The sequence below is a fragment of the Chroicocephalus ridibundus genome, chromosome 1 (genome assembly GCF_963924245.1).
Source record: "Chroicocephalus ridibundus chromosome 1, bChrRid1.1, whole genome shotgun sequence".
NCBI lineage: Eukaryota > Metazoa > Chordata > Aves > Charadriiformes > Laridae > Chroicocephalus > Chroicocephalus ridibundus.
This window is the reverse complement of record NC_086284.1, coordinates 120,786,280-120,807,623: the sequence shown is the minus strand read 5'-3', so window position 1 is coordinate 120,807,623 and position 21,344 is coordinate 120,786,280. Positions and strand designations below refer to the sequence as shown.

The 21,344-nt window shown below is 40.3% G+C and overlaps 1 protein-coding gene across 3 annotated transcripts in view; it reads left to right on the top strand.

The window, feature by feature from the left end:
• Positions 1–21,344, top strand: part of EPHA3 (EPH receptor A3) — a 234,489-nt gene that overhangs the window by 199,877 nt on the left and 13,268 nt on the right. For 2 of the 3 annotated variants that reach the window (XM_063348961.1, XM_063348952.1), the window contains exons 13-15: positions 131–340; positions 10,124–10,273; positions 12,190–12,383. In XM_063348961.1, the coding sequence (XP_063205031.1) occupies positions 131–340; positions 10,124–10,273; positions 12,190–12,383 (554 nt within the window). Of the gene's footprint in view, positions 1–130; positions 341–10,123; positions 10,274–12,189; positions 12,388–21,344 lie in introns of those variants that run through there. The other variant, XM_063348969.1, reaches the window with a different exon arrangement.

Genomic DNA, 21,344 nt, shown 5'->3' with positions numbered 1-21,344 from the left:
TCCACAAGTTTAAATTATGACCCCTGGCTCATGAGCTCTTCACTTGAGGAGCTTCCAGGGTCTTTATCAAAAGTTCTGTGTAAAGAGGAACATGAACAATCTCTGAAATGACATTTCAAATGTTTTCCAGAAACATGATGCCCAGTTCACAGTCATCCAGCTAGTAGGCATGCTTCGAGGGATCGCATCTGGCATGAAATATTTGTCAGACATGGGTTATGTCCATCGAGATCTAGCTGCTCGTAATATCCTCATCAATAGTAACTTGGTGTGCAAAGTCTCAGATTTTGGTCTCTCTCGTGTACTGGAAGATGACCCAGAAGCTGCTTACACCACAAGGGTGAGTTTCTGTGTTTGTTGAGCCTTTTAAAGTTCTTGTTGGTTTTGACAAAGTTAGACTGAAATCTGAGGGAGTCCCTGAGGCTTAGACTCTGGGTTGCAGAGGCCATCCAGTCTTGCATGCCCAGAGATGGTCAATAAACCATAAAGCAAAAAATGTGGTTTCTGTTGGTAGATAATTTTTCTTAAAGTATGCAAAATTCATGTTTTCTTTCTGTTGGGTGTATAAAGGAGTGAAAACACAGGAAGTTCCACCTAAACATGAGGAGGAACTTCTTTACTTTGAGGGTGGCAGAGCACTGGAACAGGCTGCCCAGAGAGGTGGTGGAGTCTCCGTCTCTGAAGACATTCAAAACCCGCCTGGACGCGTTCCTGTGCAACCTGCTCTAGGTGACCCTGCTTTGGCAGGGGGGTTGGACTAGATGATCTCCAGAGGTCCCTTCCAACCCTTACCATTCTGTGATTCTGTAATACCACAATTAAGGCATGAGTTAGTTCAGTGCACAATAATAGAAGACTTCACAGAATTTCACGGAATTTTCCAGCCTCAAAAACTGAAATCTTGCTTAACAACATAATAACCCTCCTGTTTTTTCTCCTTTTTATATCATATATACAAAGTGGTACCCATCTTTTGGAGATGTAATGATATCAAGGAGGAGACTTACCTCTGACTGTTTCATCCTGAGACAGAGAAGCTTTTATCAGATAGGGGACTGCCCTTAGTGTACGCTGCTGTTTGTTTCTTTCCTGGATTTCATTCTGCCTGAAAAGCTACCTGGAAGCTACGCTGTTGGCTTAGAGTCTTAGAAAAGACACGGTGTCTTCCAAATACAGCTGTGCCACAGCTCTTGTTCTTAACCTGAATAACGCTTCTGTTTTATTGTGGAAACCTTGAAGGCATACATTTAGCTTTGTGTATGTAGATATTACACTGGGATGACTGTTGTTCACTTTAATCCTATTGCAAGTGGATTTTCTTAACTTTAGAAAATACGGCATCAATCTCCAGTATCTTAGTCAAGTGTAATTTGCAGTGATGCCTAGTAATCGTCTCCCCTTCACTGTACAAACCAGATTAGAGTAGAATGTATCAGCAAAATCTTAATGTGGGTTTTCTAGGGCTTCCTCATTCCTGATCACTGACAGGAGCAATCAATTACTGTGGTAGTTTGCATGTTACTTTCTTCATGATTGAAATAAAATAACATGTGACAAATGAGTGAAGAAATCCTAGCTGTTTTCTTACACATTATATATACATTATATACACATACATTTATAGATACATGTTTATCAATCATGCCTTCATAACTTACCAGGCATAAAGACTCCATTCTTTATTTGACCTTTCAGTGCTTTCTTTAACCTCTGATAAGCTTTGGCATGTTGTTAGAAATATGCAATATATACCACTTTAGAAAACTGTCTGCAGAGATCTCTCATGGTTAATGTAAAGAGACGTTAGTAGGAGAAAGCAGTTTTCATGCTCAATATAGGTGCAGCATTCATAAGTAAATATTAATATAATGCAAGAATTTCTCAAGAGAAAATTGTCTATAATTCAGCCAGAGGTTTATTGCCTTGTCAGATAAGCTTGCCTGCCCTCTTCTTAAAAACTCCTGGGAAAGTAATGGGTGTTAGTGTCTCCGAGGTAAACAGTTTTAGATATAGTATTTATCTAGTCTCATATTTAACTTCCCTCCCCCGGGATGTACGCTTGCAAGCTAAGGCAATTACTCTGTGTCCTAGCACTACTGCCTATAGGCAGGTGATCGATCACCGCTTTAAAGCAGCTGCTTACATGCATGGAGATTGCCATCCTTTTTACACGCATCCCTCCATTCTTTTATTTTCTAAGTATTTTTTCCAAACTTATTCTTCTTGCTGGTCTCCTTTAGATTCTTTTCAACTTAACTATATTTTCCCTAAATGTGATGCCCCAAAAGGGATACTAATCCCCGGCACCAAGCATGGCATGTTTATCTCATGTTTCTTACGCGTGCCCTTTCTGTTAATACCTCCATGGGTGAAAAGTCTATGTCTCCTTCCACCCCCGACACAGCTTTGCCACGTGGTTGGCTTCTGTTCTTCTGCACGGACACACACCTCTGCCAGGCTTCGAAGTTCAATCCTCTTATTCTAAAATTCACCTGGGCATGCAAACTGATCTGTAATTTAGTAATGACATTTTGTGTTTTCACATAAATAGCTGAAGAAACCTTTGAGTCCTACTTAAGCTTAGATGCATCAAACTGCCTGGCATACGGCTTTATAAGGGAAGCATACTTCCCTGAACATGAAGTGAATGTCAGTGACTTAAATCCACAGGTTACCTAGGACAAACCAGGGTGCACAGGGTGTCAGTGTTTCTGGCCAGTGTTACATGCAAATTTTCTTTGGCCAAGTGCAGTGCAGATTATTTTTTTCTTCGTCTTCTGCCACCTATTTTCTAAGCCTGCCTGCCTATTTACATTTAGATTGTGAAATCAGATGGAAAGAAACTATTTTGTAAAGCGTAATCATCTGTGTTCAGTAAACTCCATCTGGCATTTATAATGTATATGCAAACTACTGCAGGAAGATGCTCAGATAATTAAAACCTTCAAATACAACCTAGGACAAATCTAATTTTCTTCAAAAGTAGTTGCTGAATATACCTCTGCCACATCTTGACTCTGAGAGAAGGACAAGGCTATTTACTATTCATCTTTCTGCTCAAGTTTCCTTTGAAGTGAATCTTGTATACGTGTTCAGGTAGTGTGTTTGATCCCCAGCTTAAACAACTGGGGACCACGAGCATGAAACAGAGCTCCAGTCCACTGGAAGAAAGCTGGGCAGTTCATGTTCCTGCTGGTTAGTCATATCGCAAAATACAGTTCCGTTTCCTGGGCCGCTTCTAGCTCGTTTCACAGGCGCTAATTATATGGCAAAACCAAGACAAAAATAGTGCCACTTTTTAAAATAATGGCATCATCCCAAACAATCTAGTGGCTTTACAACTAAAGGATGACAACTACTCAGTAGGGTCTTTGAAAAAAAAACAAAAAAAAAATCCAAGTTATAACCACAATTCCATACATTCAAACAGTGAAGAGTGCGTATTATATTAATGGATAGAGACTTTTGCCTCCCCTCCAACTCTTCCCGCTCCCAGTTCTCCATTTAATATCAGTGGTACTAGATAAATTTATACGATTAGCTGCAAAGAAGAATGTTTTATCTATTTAGCCTCCTCTTCTACCCCTATTTTCCACCTGTAAATGTCAAAGCCTGAGAACAATTCCATTGCTTTAATTCGTGATTGCAATTCGGGATGGGTCTAACCCTAAGAAGCCCAGTCAGCTCTTCAGGCTTTCAATACACACCACTGACTGGGTGAAATTTTATGTTGCTCTGTTCTCAGAAGCTGTATCTGAGGCTTTGCATAAAGGATATGAACATCTATCCTTTTATATATCAATAATGCATGTATCCCTTTATATATCAATACATAATCCGTGACATTCATGCTATTGTGCAAGAGCTCTGAAGGACAATGCACAGATCACAGGTGCATATGTGACATTCAGGGAATCAAGAGTTGTAAGAAAACTTTGCCACCTGACAGGGTCATTTTTTACCTCTTGAATTATAGTCACTGACTCGATACCACAAAAGGCCTTTGGCAGCCTGTGGTCTGCCTGCTTACAGAAGCAGAAGCCAGCATGTGAATTAGACTGAGTGTTTGGATTTGTATTTTTTTTTTAACTGAGCCTTTTTGCTGGAGGGGATGTACTGTAATTATCTATGTTCTCCGTACCTATTCATTTTTAATCGAAAGGCCAAGGTTGTATTAAAATTGTCATTGTCAAATTGATCCTTTTTATTCTTATTATTTTTAGATGTCTGTATGACAAGTAGGTGGACTAATGACACAGTATGAAGTGAAAGTAAATTTAAACCATCACACATGCAGAGGGACTGTAATTATGTCTCTCAAAGGCATAATATTTGGGTAATCAGTAGACGAACTTTGACTATTTAAATGCGTAGTTGGATACATCACTGGTGTTCGTGGCATTTCAATGTAAAACACTGCCCGGTTATTATATTTGCATGGATAACTCCTCATTAAATTTGCATCACTTCAAAAAATACTGTGCTTTGACGGCAAGTGTTCTGGTAGCCTGTGCCCCCAGGTAACGGTGCCAGAGCGGGGAGGGCACGGCAGGGCGCTGCTCCGTTCCATGCCCCAGGGAAGGGCACGCGGGTCCTTTCTGTTAATGCACACGTCAGTGCTGCTGGTGCCTGACAGAAATTTGTCGCGGTTTGTTCCTTCCCTGTGTATGCAAAAACATGGTAATACAGTCTGAATGTATTGAAGGGTGTGGTAAAAAAAAAAAAAGGAAAAAAAAAAACAACAAAAACACCACAAGTTCTCTTGCCTGATAAGCACGAGGAGAGAAGCAGAGCTCTGTTATAATTTACCACTCGAGAAGGAGATAATGTCAAGATAAAATATTCATTAGTAGGGGATGAACAAGTAGCATCAGGTAATTTTCAGGTGCTTAAGAGGGTAAGTCAGGCTCATCTCACTCACATGAAACCATCTTGCTCTGTACCAGTAAGATATCTCCTGAACTAGCCTAAGTCAGGTAATGAATTAATGTCAGGCTTTTACCTTCAGGTTTCCCTGCAAAGTTCTGCTGATAATTCTGTTAGAATCCATTTTTCTTGATTCTCCTCTCCCCAGGCCTGTGGCTTAGGTGCCTGTGGCAGTCACCCTGTAACAGATTATAAATCAGAATATTGGAATGGGTTATGAAGGCCTGGAAACAGCTGCCTTGTGCCGGAGTGCCAGACACGCTAGAAATAAATTGAGGACTTCATTGACTTTAGATGAATTATGCTGAACAACCAGATACCGTAGGAATCGCAGCTCCATCTAGAGCAGATAAAACCTTTGGTTACTGCTGTCTCACTAATTTCAAACCCCGAGAGGGGTTCTCTGACCGAGACTGCCTGGGGTTTTGAGCCGCAATAACAAACTCCTACAATTTCTAATGGTAATGCTTTCTTTCTACTCAAATTCAGGCAGCTTATTTGGCTTCATGACGAGCATGCTCTTAAAGGGAAACTATGGCAAAAATATGTAAACCCCATATTTATCTTCAGAAAATAATCAGTATATATATATTACCAATAGCTAGGGCTGCGTGCACATGTAGATTTGTCTTTATAAGCCTGTACCAAACAGATTTGGGCAAACCTTTTTCCTAGCCATATCTATAATGGTTTTTCATTTAGCAAGTTTGTCTTACATGTTCAGTCCCAATAGTACTAATTTTGAAGGGTAGGAGCCCAGTAATATCACCCAATAATATTAGAGTTTTAGATTTTCCAGTGCAGGATAAGCAACAGAGATAGCAGATAAAGACTGAATTGTATGAAAGCCTGGTACACACACAATACATAATTTTAAAAAGCCAAGCAGGTGGGATTTCTTAGCACTTTTGTCATAGCAGTTTACAGAGCAGGTATCATGATACTCATTTTAAACATCGGGAGACTGAGAGAAAGAGTAAAAAAACAAGAGGTGAGTAAAGAAACAAGTACGGGAGCTTAGTTTTTCCAGTTCCAACTCTATGGTCTAGGAGAAAGTGGTTTAATTTACGCAAAGGTAAATTATATAAGATATCTTTGATCCTGGCAAAGGATATTGCAAAGATTATCCTGATTTCTGGCAAAGCAGAAACCTGAAGAGGTGATATGTGTTCAAACGAGATGTGTATTTCTCAAAAATGGTGGGAGTAAAAAGGGATTTTCTAATGCTGAATGATCATTGATTTTTAATTTAAAAAATTAAAAAATTTGAATTTGACTATTTGAATTACAGCAAGCCTTATAATTTTCAAAGGTAATAGCAGTAGAAAACTATGCATTTAGTTTTATATGACTCTTCGGATTTTCTGCATATATTGATATTTGGACATCTGTTAAAATGTGAATGTTGCATAATCCTTTGGGGGGAATTGTTTTTGTGTTAAAATGCTTATTTGTCTAAAAAATACTTACCAGAGCTTTTTTTTTTTTCTGTTCTTGCTCTTAAATTATTCAACAAATTAGTCAACAAAGTCCCCTTTTAAATACAAACATAAGATTGACATTTTTGCCACAAATTGGGGAGCAAAAATAGCAAAATTATAATTTTACACTCCATTCAGTGGCAGTTGATTTCTTTTTTAGCTACATTTTGATACCCTCCTTATTTTACTCTTGTTTATGGTAATGCAACGTGTATCTGTAGAGTTACAGCTGAAACTTAGCAAAGAAAATTTATTTCCTTGTAATGGAATCTAGGGTTGATGTACCTTCATTTTTCATTAAAACAAACAAAGCCAGAAGAACTTGGTTTCATTGAGTTTATGATCTTCCTTAACCTGCAATAAAGTAGTCCCAAAATGTTCAGAGACTAATTAACGTCATTTTATGTAAATGTGTTTCTCCAATTGTATAAATTACTTTTTCCATAAGATTACAAAGGTAAAGACCTTCTCTCAAATATATTTCCTGCCCTTGCCCAAAGTGCTCATGTTCTAGCCATGAGCACATTTTTGTGTGTGACATCTGGCAACTATTTCTTGAGGGTTCGTCAAGAAGGGTGCCGTTTTCGTGTCTTGACATGAAATTAAAAGACTGAGCCTAAAGCCACCCACAGAAATTCTGATTCTTTAGAGTAAGATTCTGAAAACTCCAAAACGGTACTTCTGTGTTTCACAGAACCAGCCCCTATGCTGAGGCAAGAAAAACAATATAACTGCTCCCTGCCTCGAGGGCTTTCTTATGTGGCACGTCCTACGTATATGTTCTGCCATCCCTCTATTCCAAATGCAGCCGAAGCAGTTGCTGGAGAATGAGGCCCGGCCTGATGACACCCAGCTCTGTATCTCAGCTTCTTTCAAATCAGATGGCTCAGTCTCTTTCCCAGAATCGCTGATGCCTCCGGACAGAAGGGGAGGGATCAGCAGAGGTGAGAGGAGGCTTGGGGCTTGTCTGAAGTTTCAGTGCTACCATCAGAAGTAGCAAGGATCAACAGTTCCCTCTATTATGTCTCCACCTGGCCAGGAATTGGAAACATTTCATCTCAAAGTGAATGGCAGTGTTGATCTGGCCTACTGGACATGCTCACCCGTGGGACCCCTGGCAGGGGCATGGAGCTCAGAACCCCCCCAGAAGCCACGGGGCATGGTGGTGGCCCCTCATGCCTGGGCTCCAGCAGCCCCATGAGCTGCACTTTCCCTTCCAGACGTGACCCATGGGGTTAGGTTTGATCTGTAAAAGTCCTTTGCAGTTTACATCTTGGGTGTAGTGGAGAGGCAGTTTTGTCCTGGCAGTTGAGATGAGATGGGCTGGGGTGGGTGAGCACCTGGTGGGCAGCTCTGTGCTGGGGGGGCTGGTGTCCTCAGGGTGCAGCCTGGGCTTCCCCCTGCCTGCTCCTCTGTACCAGCAGCCCCGGGGCACCATGGCCTTGCAGCTGCGCTATAAGTCTGCTCTGTTTTGTGGGTGATTTCTGAGCCTGTGGGACGAGCAGGAGATGTTTGATTTGGAAACTCCCTCTGTGCATGGCGGTGGGTTTTTGTTTGTGTAAGTTCAGGGTATAGCTTTCCCCCAGCACTGACATTCTTTAGTGGAAATCAAAGTTCACTCTACTAGTATGTGTAGAAAAAAGATTGAAAAACTGGGATCAATTTCTTTATCATCCCGCTGTCTAAAAGTTTAAGTTGATTTGTTGTGAAAACACTAGGACAGAGGAGAGCTTTCCTTGTTTCTTGGCTGTGCCTCGAGCTCACTGAGGGACCCTGGACATTTGTAAAGTGGGTGTACTATTGCTTCTCAATAGACTATGGTAAAAACAACATCATTTTTATGTTCTCAGTACTTTCATGGAGCAGCACTGGGAATTGTGAATAAACTTATAATGGATAGAAAATATGATGTACTTTTTGTGACTAAAGAAGGTCATCGTATAGATTTCCAAGTTTGACAGAGAGGCACATCAGGCCCTCCAGTCTGGCTTCTGTGATGAAACAGTGGATTCAAATACTGCTGTTTATTTTCTATGTCCTATTTGTTGGTCCGCAACTAATGTGGAAATTTGCCTGATTTTCAGGGTTGTGTGTGAAATGAAGGTTTGTCTTTTGGTTAAGATAGGGAGTCTGCTAAATACAATGGGATCCTTAAAAAACTGTAAGCCAAGATAGATTCCCTCTTTGAGCTTTGCCAAGCCTCTAAGACATATGTAGTGACATTTTGGGGGTCTAAATTGTAGCCTGAGTCAGGCCTGCCTGTGTTGCTTGTATTTAATGTAATTTGTGCAATATTAGCCATGAAATTGCAGATACTTAGGCTCCAGTGTATTTAGGCTGTATTAAGGTTTTTAATTAATGCTAACGTCCACATTTCTATTGTTAACCAGGCTAGTTAATCTAAAGCTGGTGAGTGTATGGCTACCCTCAGTGCAGGTACACTTGATGCCGCTTACTCAGTGGAAATAAGAGCATTCCCTTCCCACACAGGTTATTGTGAGGATGGGTGTATGACTGTAGTATAACATGCGATGCAGAGATACCTCAAATAGCTAGTCTAGTGTGAAATCCCCAGAGTATATCCCTGCACATGTTGTGCATCCCTGGAACTGGAACCAACTTTAAACTCTCACAGTTTTCTGTATTCAAATATATTCATTCCAGAGCTATCTTCATTAACAAGTTTTGCACCGCTGTCTTTTAGAACTTTGTTTTCTCGTGCGTGACTCACAAATCAGTCTTAAAAACCTCTGTCAAAGCTGGCACCATTGGAAATTGTCTCTTTCCTCTAAGTCTCATCTTGCAGAAACTCAGCCTGAGGCCGCTTGTGTGCATTTTACTATTTTGACCTATGGCACCAAGTGGTGGCCATAATCAGAGAGAGGTGTTCCCCTAACTGCAATATTAATTGTAACAGTAGCTTTAATTCTTTTCAAGTTTACATCATTTAATGATGGCTTGCTCCTCTTGTGACTGTAAAAAGTGTTTAAGACTGCTTCCCTAGATTACATTTTTGCACTCTCCCCTCTGCACAGATGACCCTGTCCGGATCTGTCTTTCTGTGACTGTCTCTGACGGCTTTGGAATGGGAAATTTGTGCATACGGTCACAGTCACTGCCTTGTGCAATTGGAGGCTTGGCTTTACTGAAACAGAGCAGCATCGTGGCCCCTTGTTTTCCTTTAATGTCCTGGAAAACGTGGGGTGAAAACATGATGAAACCATGCAGGTTCCACACCAACAGGGAATTCACTTGAAAAACCTTACAAACAGACAAATCCAGCCCTCTTGTGCCAAGGGTTCTAGCGTGTAAGCAAGGACCTCAGACTAGCTTTTTCATCCTTAATGCTGTATGACTGTCTTGCAAATTTCCAAACATTCTGTAACTGAAAATCAACCATACTTAACTTAACATTTTTTATTATCTGTGCATATTATGCTACACATAAATATACAGGTGTGTGCATATATGTATATATATTTACATGCATACAGTATGTATACTATACTATATAGCTTCAGATTCTGCACTGTATTTTACCTGTATAGCGTGCAAGATGTTTTCATGACAAAAGGCAATAGCATTTTCCAGCTTATGCTGTTCTTTACACCAATATAATGATAACTGAGAATCTCAGAGATAAAATAATCCATCACGCAAAATTATATTTGGTGTATTACAGTCAAATGGACTGTTTTATTTTGTTTTGCTCCTAGGGGGGCAAGATTCCTATCCGCTGGACATCACCAGAAGCCATTGCATATCGGAAGTTCACATCAGCCAGTGACGCATGGAGCTATGGGATTGTTCTCTGGGAGGTGATGTCGTATGGAGAAAGACCATACTGGGAGATGTCCAACCAGGATGTGAGTATATTGTTATCTGAGTTATGTTCTCAAATAAAGGATCAAGCTGTGAAAGGAAGCGAAGCATAATGAAACCAGGTGGCTCTGAGTTTTTGACGTTGACATTGAATAAGAAGTAGAAACTAAAATCTCCAAAACTCCCTGAACTTAACAAAAAGCCGACATCTTTATAGTGGGGTATTTTGGACCTTTGAAGGAACATCTTAGAGAATTTTATCATGCTGGTGGTTTTCTGTAGGATGATTCAAACAGTTCCACTGCAATGAGGTCATTGCCTTTTACATTCCTTAGCTTATTGTTAGAAAACCCTCCTAAATTTCTGTTGATCCCCTTTGGTTCCACTTGTATAATATTCTGTAGAAGTTTTCTGTAAATATCAAATACACAGAATAAGCTCTTGGAGCTTGTGGAAAAGAAAAGCAAAGCATTTCTACTAAGAGTTCAATGAAACCAGAATACTTCTGGAAGTAATCAGCAGACAAAATAGAGAAGTAGCGTGATCTGATTAGAAGACTTCCAATAGAGGCTTCTTTGCAACATTAGTAAACTATCCAAGCCTGCAATCCAAATGATTAATGGATGTCTCCCAGTATTTTTGTAAGAAGCATGACATTTCCCCAGATAAGATTTTTATTATATCAGCTTCTTTTTTGTTGTCTTATTAATCCTAGATTTATTCCACAGGAGTTACTTATGAACCAAATTTTCTGAAGTACAGTCACTAACACAAATATATTTTCCAAGGGATTGGTATCTGTTGTTACTAGTACTAAATTTAAAAAAGTCAGTAACATAGATGTAGTCAGACATTCTCTATACTACTTTATGTTAAACAAGGAAAAAAGAAGAAAACTTCCTTTCAACTTAGTACTTCTGGAACCCAAGCTTCTGCAAAAAAATATGTATTTCTTTTAATTAGTCATGAATGTTTTTTCTATTGTTTGTGGAGATTAATGACTCATGTTATGTAGACTGATATACTAGGGGAATGCCTTTAATAATATCATATTAAAATCAGAAACAGAAGGATTAACTTATTTATGGGCCTCTGCTTCATGGCTGCTTAAACTACGGACTGTTTTCCTATCCCTGTTCTGACTCGGAATAGTTTTTCCTGCTTTTGAATTAACTGATCCAGATAAAAAGGAAAGATTAACAGAATACGGCTTTATCATTTCTTTTAGAATACATTGGGGTTTCATTCGTGGCGCAATAGATAGTGTAGGACTGATCAAGAGGTGTTATACTCTAGTGAAAAGGTTTTATTAAAAAGCTTCATAACAGCTTTAATTCTGGGCTAATTTTTTTTAATCAATCTAAGCAAGTGATAGACAATCTAAACAAACTTTGTCAATCTAGATAAATGATAAAAGAATTGGGCCTGCACTGCCTAATAGGAAGTGTACAGTTATCCTCGTGGTGAGTTTTAAAATAGATTTTCTGGCCCTGTGAGAATGTCCACAAGACCTTCTATCTATCAGTTCAGAATGTCCCGTGAGAGGGTAGGTTGGTTTTCTGTGGAGTGCAGTGTCCTCTGGAGAGGGTGGAAAGTGTGTGTTGCTAAGAGTGATCAGACCAGAGATATTCAAGACCTTTTGAAGTTTGGCATAGTTAAGCATCTTACTAACTGTAGCTTTTGTTTATGGATTTAGTTCAATCAAGTATGAGTTTTGGAGATCCTTTCTAGACCCTCACCTTCCTCAAAGTCACACACCGCATCTTAACTCCCTTTTCTGTATGCCTAATTTACTGCCTGGTTTACTTTGCAGACAAACCAGAGGCACTGCATGACAAGACAAGTAGTGAATAAACACATTTGTTTAAACACAGAATGTCCATGCTAATGTGGTTCACAGAACTGATAAAAAACAAGTTGAGTGCCTTTTAAGTTTTCCAAAACTTTTATCCTTGTGCAGGTGATTAAGGCTGTTGATGAAGGGTACCGCTTGCCACCTCCTATGGACTGCCCAGCTGCCTTGTATCAGCTGATGCTGGACTGTTGGCAGAAAGACAGAAACAACAGACCCAAGTTTGAGCAGATTGTCAGCATCCTGGATAAGCTGATCCGTAATCCCAGCAGTCTGAAAATAATCACCAATGCGGCGGCAAGGTGACATATTAGATCTTACATTGCACGTAAATAAATAGCATTGATTTCTTCATCTTCTGTAATTAGAGTTGGTTTATGTTGTTCACCCTCCTCCTCAACTTTAAACCATAGCTGTTTGCAATCTTGAAGGCTAGGGAAAGCTTACTGGTTATCCCTTAGGGAGAAGGATTTAATATTATTATGATGATTAGTATATTGATGATGATGATTATTATTATTGCTGTTATTTTTATTAATTATATGCCATTAATTATTCAAACTGTGAAAAGCTGTTATGCTAAGGTTATGAAACCCATTGTAAGATTTAGCAGAGGTTTGGGAAAAAAACAGAGTTGGCAGATTTGGCCATCATGGGATCTTCCTTCTGACCTTACGTGGTGTTTTAAGTGCTTAAATGTTTCGTAGGTTACAGCTAGCCATGTTCCTAAGTATCTTATTGAATTGGGTCCAAACACATATCCTACACTCTTATGCTCTGCTCTGACACGTCACCTAAACTTTAATCATATGAAGAACCATTTTGCTTTCAGTAGGACTCACAAACTTAAAAATGCACTTATGTTCCCTGTTAGATCGATGCCTTAACAAGGAATTCACTTGCAGTCTGTGCAATATTCCTAATTATATTAAAAACATCCATTTATAATCCTGGTTATTCAATACACTCTGGAACATCACTATGATGAGGTAAGAATTATCTCATTGAGAGAGAGTAACAGAAGAGTGTGTTGACACCTAAGGACGTAATGAGGATGTGGTGAAACAAGAGATTTGGTTAAGTAGGCTTTAAGTGACTTGGTTTATATAATGCAAAAAATGTCATACTCTTACTGAAGTGGTCTGAAAAGATGTAAAAATACTTTTAGCATGGATGCTAGTGCAAAATCCTCTGCCCACAAAGCAGGCAGAGTCAGGGAGAAACACACTCTGCCACTTCAGACCCAGGTCTCGGAGAGCGTTTCAGGGGCCAGAGTCTGACGTGAGGCGAGGCTTCAAAACGCAACACAGCAAAACATTCCTCTCAGACCTTGTAATGCAGCACACTTCTTGCTGTAGCAATCGAACGGCAAGGGACGGAAGGGAAATGAAGCAAAAGCAGCGGGAAGAACCGCATCGATGCTGCAGCCGGCTGTGCAGGTGACATGGGCCTTGCTTCCTTTTTCCTGCCCCCTGGCATTGTGCTGCTTCCTGAGCTGGAGGCTGGCAGTTCTAAATACCTCCTACTGCCACTCCAGAGGCGTGACAAAGAAAGCAGAGATGGGAGGAGGAAGACAGCCATACTAATGGGTTTTGTTTTTAAAAATACATAAGACGACTGCTTGAACAGTAATTATGTTTCAATAATTTAATTGGTGTGCATTTAACACATAGTAAATCAACATGCTTACCAAAGCAATTATTTCTCTTACCTGCCAGGTAGCAGAAACAGAAAAGAAAAGAAAAAAAACAGCAACAAATTTTTGGAAAAAAACCAAACTGTTTAAACAATATCTTCTCAGTCAAGCCAGTCAAGCACATTTCTTCTAAACATCTTGCCACCCCTGTTTGGCAAAGGATTGGTGCAATTTATTATTTTATAGGGATTTACTGCAGCAATCTGCTGAATTAGGGGAGTCGGGAATCACGACTAGCATGTTTTGGTTTGGGGATTTGATTGCAGAAACCAGTGCTGCATATTTTGCATTCCAAACAGGAGCAAAATGTTCCCTGTTCGCTGTCCTTCCCATTAGGGAGTTGAACCACAGCAAAGCTGAAAACAGTGTTGAACCATCATTTCCAGTTTACCTGGCCACTAAAAGCTGATATCCTCTAACGGGGACCAAATTCGGTCCCGAGTACGGCTTGCACCTGCTGGCTTCTGGGCAGGAGCACCGCAGTGTGCAGTATTGCTCCCTCCCGCCTCTCTCTTGCTCTCTTTGCTCCCCTTTCATTGTACCCTTTCCTGGCGCGGGCGGCAGAGGCTGCACATCGGCCCGAGGATGCCGTGCTCTCTGCTCATGGCATAGCGTGGGGAAGGAAGAAGGCTGCTGACACGGTAGGGGACTTCTCACAGCTCTCGGTAAAATGCTCCTGATGGCAGGCTGCTGCTTTGGCTTTGATGTGGAGCACATTTCTGAGGAGGGGAATGTCAAAGGCGATTTTTATTCCCTCCTTCCCAATTACCTTTCCACTGCTACGTCCTTGCACCCTTGACGTTCCCAAGCAGTGCAGTATCTCTCCTTTTCTGCAGCTTCTCGCTCCCCAGTGACAGACAGGGGGCTGTGGGGTCCAGGTGGTGGGCACACAGGTATGGCTGAGCCCAAGCCCTTCCCCTCTGGGAAGGGATTTGATGCAGTTCAGGGAATATGTGAGCCACGATCTCTCCATCTCACTCTTCCCCTGTCGGTGTCTGCAGCCCAACCCAGGCTATCCTTAAACTTGAGGATGGCCAAGAATAAGGTATGACAACATGAGGGGTGCTGAGCAGTCCTATGCGGATCTGGAAGTCCGTGATCACCTCCCTGTAACCATTGCCAAAACGGACTAATCTCAAACCTTAGACCTGGCTGAAAACCTTCAGCCAGCTCCAGACCCCCTTCAAGTTCTGCAGAGAGACTCTTCTGGTAGGTAAAGTGCGTTCCTTCTGCAGCCGGTGGTGCTCCTGGCCGGGGACTGAGCACTGGAGGTCCATCCAGCATCGCCTTCTCACAGACTGACAGAGAAAAATGAGAAGCCAGACTTAAAATAGGTTTGGGTCTTGCTGTAGCCCTACGTGCAGAAATATGTAACTGATACGCAAGGGCGGTGAGTCAGGGCCTCCTGGAGAAGGAGACCCGCAGTTGGATCCCTGCCGGCATCCTTGTACTGTCAGCAGCCAGAGAAGGACAGGCATCGCTGTGGAGGTAAAGCACTCTTGCGACCCAGCCCCAAGGTCTGGGGGGGTTACATCAGCTCAAATGCCTGCTCTCAGTTGTTATTTGAGGCTGTAGTACTCCCGCAGCACCTCTCCCCATACCCGTAATAAGCAATTAATCTAAATTATAGAGGTCCCAGCTCTCTCTTACCCATGTCTGTGGTGCTACTGGAAGAATGCTGAAGCTTTATGCCCACCATATGCTCCTAGGTGTTCAGAATGTACTTGGTCAGGATAAATGTTTAACCTCACGATGTCTGTTGCAGATGCAAAGCCTGTCTCTTCTTATATATTTTAGAGCTGATGTTTGTTTAAAATAGTCAGGGCACTGTTGTGTCCTATTTAAAAGCACATTGCTGGAGGTGCATAGGATATCCCTGTCCTCTGGTGTGTTACTGTTAACTGACTTCAACTGAAGGATGTGCTTGACTGTACGTATGATTCCAGGCCATAGCCCAGGCACGTTTTACACTAATACCTCCCAGGAATACAGGAGAGGAGTCAAAGCCTTCAATTCTGTATTTCGTTTTCAGTTTTTTATCCCTTCTGGCCACTCCATGGCATCTAATAATTTCTTGATACCCGAGGGGACGTTTTTATCCTTATTGATCATCTCTTCGCAGACCGTTCTCCGTGCTTGTGAACCTTACACGGACAAAAGGTTTTTGTAACCTCAGCACAGCAAACATTTCATAATACCTTTCCTGGTGTTTCGTTTCATCACAAATTCACATGAAAATTCCTTTCCTAGTCCTTGTAAAGTACAGAGTATGGCTGATTTCTTTATTACCTGTCAAAATCCACTTTTTAATCAGGTAGCCACCTTGAGCTCTTGCTAACAAGACCTGCACTGGTTATGGACGCGTGGGGGTTTTGTGTCATTTAGGCTGCCTGGAGTTATCTAGATCTGTAAAGGGCTGTAGGAACAGAACTTAGTACACAAAAAGTTATACAAGTCATGCAGTTTTCTAAAGCACAACCCCATGATATTTTTATTTGATTTACGTCTTGCTGTTCTTTCCTGTTTTCTGAGCACGATGTTCATTTTTATAACAGAGTCCTTCGGTTGTTTGGATATCTTTAGGGTGGAAGTGAGTTCATAGTTCTTCCAGTTCTGATCAAGTTCATTATTTTTCTTCTTGAGCTTATTATTTTTTAGTCCACTGTGTATTACTTCACATTTGTGAACATTTCATGCAGATACAAAGCAGATGGAAAGATTTCTCAACTGGAGTAGGAGAGAAAGAATCACTTCACCCACCTGCTAGCCACTTGGTGAGGCTGTGGTCTGAAAGGGCTTATTAGTGGTTTCATTTGTGTGGGGAAAAAAATGTAACCCAAGAGTCACGCAACTGGAAATCCTTTGTATACACTACAAATCTTAAATGGACTCAAAAAATTTCATTTTCTTTCTCTGTTTCATTTTTTTTCACTTATTTATATTTCTGATTTTTTTTCACTTATTTGTGTTTCGGATTTTGATCTTTTATATACATGTGGTGGTTCTCTAGAGTTACAATGTGTATTATCATTTTATGTATGTGAATCTTATTCTTAACACAGTCATTTGAAAAAAATATATTTAAAACATAGTGTATAATTTGAAATATATTTAAAGCCCTTATGTGTCCCAAAGTAAATTAGGCTGTTGGAGGGTAGTGTGACCTTGAGATACAAGGGTTGTGATATGGGATTCAGGCAACCCAAGTATTATGGCAGCCTTCCTATCGTTGCTGTGTATGTTCACATCTGTGATGTGGGTGTGACTAAAGGCACGGAGTCTTCATGAACCCGCTGTTAAGCAAGAATAGATGAGTTAATCCACAGCCTCTGCCAAGAGAAAGCATTTGAAAAAAATGAAAAATGTTTCTAATTCCAACACATGATTTTTAGAAATTCAGAATTTCTGCCAGGTCTCTGATTGATTTCAAAACTGACAAGAAATCCACAAAAAAAAAAGAAAAAAAAAAAAACAAACAAAAAACAAAACAACAACCCGCTTCTCTAATTGCTTTTATTTCTGTACAACCTTTTGGTAAAGTGAAAGTTGGTGTCAGGTATTGCTGCTGCTGTTTCTTTATACTGCAAGCACATATTTAGGAGAGGAGGAAAGATTTATGTTGCAAACAAGGGGAGAAAACTGCCTGAGAATTCAGAATATTTCTTTTTTTTTTTTTGTTTCTCTAGCTGTATTAATAGCTATATCTAAGTGCAAGAATTGCAAGAATTTTTCTCATATATCGAATGCAGAAAATAAAGAGCTGATAGTCTTCCTTGTAAAAAAAATCATTATTTTACAAGTTGCTCAAAGTTAACAGCTGACAATTTTATTGGTTTCTTTGGGTTTTCACAGAAAATGCTACTTATTTTGCATTGCAAATTGAGAGGAGGATTTCAGAGGAAGGAGATTTTATTGGGACATTTATCATTCAATATGTTTATTCTCAGTTCATATCTAGCCCAAGCATCTAACATGGAAAGTCATTATCACGTCTTACTGCTTACGGGGAGTTCTGTAAAATTGTCGTGTGATTTTTGTCTTTTGTAAGGTGCGGGTAGTGTGGTTTCAAACACATTTGTGAAACAGTTTTCAGTTTGGAAATGCAGCTGTCAATTATTTTGCAAAATCTGTTGGACCTCATTTTATTTTGGAAAATGTCAAATCATCATCCCTTTCAAAGGCAGCTGCCTTATCGGGACTTTTAAAATGATTATTTTGTTTAGCTAACTTCTCTGTCTCTCTGAAAATTTAAATTACCTTCCTCACAGGAGGATTAATTAGCAAGTTTGCCCCAAATCTTTGAAGATGAAGGAGTTACTCACAGGCTAACCAGCAGTCGTTAATAGGATTCAGCATCTGTTTCTTCTGGCACGGAGCTACCTTTAGTATGAAATACATGGAAAAGACAGAGCCCGTTCAGCAAGGGCAGTAGGCTTCAGTAAAGCCATTTGATTTCATAAACAGAAACAGGAGGCCAGGCTGGCTCCCTTGCACTTTGTAGGCTCCTTCTCTGCTCTCCAAGCACTGCTTGTAGCATCAGCCAGCCAAACTGCTTTCCAGTCAGTCCTTGCGTTTAAGATCCTTTCAAAGAATTAAAAATCTGATTCTGTGTTCTTACATATAGAAGCTTCTGAAGCAAAGTTTGTTTTGTAGTTTCAAGTATTCTTTTTAGCCCACTGGTTTGCTCCGGATAACGTGATAAATGTTATGTGTTGCAAAATGCAGAATGTCTAAATAGACGGACAAAGTAAAAAGTTGAATCGAAAAAGGGAAACCAAACCAGATTTTTAAAGAAACAATGCTGCATACCAAAATAAAAAGACATTTAAAATTATATTTATGCTAATTTGAAAATGAAGACCATTATGCAAGTTAACTATGCACCTCTTCTGTGCACAGAACTTAAATAAAATTTAACTGCAGATTTCTTTTTTCCAGAATGAGGTACCTCATCAAGCTCCATTAAATTATTCTTGATTTACAATAATGAATATGCAGTTTGAACGTACTCTTTGTGTTTATGAATGACAGTTAAAGTGCACGGATAAAACTTCTTAAGATTTTATTGAAGGCGCTGGAACTGAAGTTTACAAAGTGTGTAGTTGCTTCCTTGGAACTCCACTCAGAGGCCTGAGATTATACATCCCATACTATTATACAAATTTCACATCTTCCATTAATTTCCAAGTCCAAATTCTGTGATGAGGAAGCAGCATGCCTGTCTACGGGAATAAAAAAGTAAAAAAAAAATAAATTAATCTATGAACAGTTATGTGGATTTTTCTTTAATCCCCAAAAATATTTTTTTTTTTTGGTTAATTCATGACATGGTGTAACAGTATTGAAAAAAACCCAACCCAACACTATTTCTGGATTGTACTGCAGCATTAGAGGTAGATTTGGTTAGATCTCTTTTATGTGTTAGAAGTTCTCCATTTAAAATACAAACTCTACCACTTTTGTTATAGCTAAGGCTAGAAAAACAAGACAGACACTTATTTTCAGAAAAGGCATAGCTGAAATTCTTTTAATATAGTCCAGGAAATTTAAGGGGTCAGGGTCAGTTGCTCTTCCTGATGAAAACACGGAAGTGTTCGAAAATGTGTATGAATAATTCCTCATGAATTCTTTCATGTGTTAGCAAGTTGTTTACAACCCTATCCTGATTTTCTTGAATTTGCTGTGGTGTCGGAATTATTCACTGGAGTAATTTCCTCGAGCAGTTTTTGGCCTACCTGTTATTTGCAAGTAGTTGATTGCAAGTGTTCACTGCTAAACATGTGCTTTGTTGGCTGTTGTTGTGGTACCCTCAGTGGTGTCAAGCGTAATCTTTCCTCTTCAACATCCAGAGGCATCATTTGCAATTTAAAATTTGAAGTTTGCTTCTCACAAAGTTTGTTTCCACTTAAAATCTGATGATTCAGTGGAAACTCTAGTATGCTAGCTTGGTAGGATATTTGGGAAAATTAAACTCAGTAGGAGCAGCGAACAGGTCAAATAAAAAATTCAGGCTGCTCCATTATGCAGCATAATTCAAGCCCTGTTTTTACAGTAATATTTGCAACAAACCGACTATTTGTGTTGGCTGAACATTTTGTTGAAAAGTTCCCTTTATTTTTGCCATTCGGGTCAAAAGGTTTCAGATGCTTGACATATATTGCTGACCTGCCACAGTATTACTTGTCTGCTTCTCCCTGGTAGGAACTTTCAGGCCGGAGGACTGAACGAAAGAGCTTTCCATTTTTTTTTCGAGCGTTTCAGAGAAAACTTATGCTTTGTGGTTGTCCAGGCGGTAACAACAGGGTCCGGGTTTGGCCAAATGCTGCATAACGCAAGGCTACGTAGGAATTTTTAGCCTTGTTCAGAAACCAGCAACAATATAATCCGTGTCCTAAAATGGACTGTTTGCTCTAAAAGAATTCACGTAATGTAAGCCTACAATGCTAGCTCTCTTTCTGAAGTCTGTTAAACATAAAATAGTGAATTTATGGAAGGGGAGGGGAACTTAACTGCAAATCACACAGAAGGGTAAAAGATTACAGTAAACTGTACTCCTTGGTGTCTGTCTAATCGTAGTTTGGGTTGCATGGGGGAATCCAGGAGTTGGACTGAGGAGATTTTTAGGGCCTTTAGTTAGTTTGCGTGCTAGAGACAGAAAAGCCCTGTTTTCACCTGACTTTTTCCAGCAGTCATTAATAGCGTGCCTGAGGCAGACACGAAGCAACCGTTGTTCCTTCAGAGTTAAAAGTTGCCGGGGCTCGCTGCTAACAAAGACAGTAAAACATCTATTTGCACTTTCGCACCTCTAATTTGACTCTGCTGGTGAAACTCAGACAAGAATTCACAGCAGACCGAGTTGGGTACTGTATAATTTAAATAGCAATGCAGCCAGACCAGCGGGTGGCCTGATGGTGCGCGTTTGCTGTTTACTGTGATTCCCGGGGATTTTGTTCTGCTGTTCTCAGCTCGACGTGCAGGGTTTACAATGCGAAGCCCTCATTAGCATTAATGGTAATTCTGTGCTGCAAATGCTCGAAAAAGAAACTGCATGGACCCGTTGCCTGATGCCGGGAGTGCTGTGGTGAAAGTCTGTAGAAATTCGTAGCGTGGCCAAATGTGAGATATAAGGGCAGGTCATACACAGCAAATGGTAGATGGAAAGAGCCAGAAAAGCATTTTAAAAGCTCTCTGAGGCATTTTTCTCTCCTTCTTTTAAAGAGCCTATAGACTGTCCTAACAATAATGACTAGTTGTTGTTAAGGGTCTGTCTCTGGGCCAGCTACGAATCCCAGGAAATGGCCATGTGACGTTACTTCTGCGGCTTAAAAGCACAGCTTAAGCTGTATTACAAGAAAAAAAGTAAACCCTTTCAGCAATGTGACGGTATTTTTGCCTTCAGTGGTTTTGGTGGCAGGGAAAAAGTAAATTGAGGAGCATTGATACACCCAGGCGTATGATTTATTACGCCACCGGGATGCTGAAAAGATATAAGCCCCTTGAAAAGCATATTCTGAGGGAGAGCTAAAGGAGTAGGGAAGACTGGAGGACTGACCTGTGGGGCAGTTGA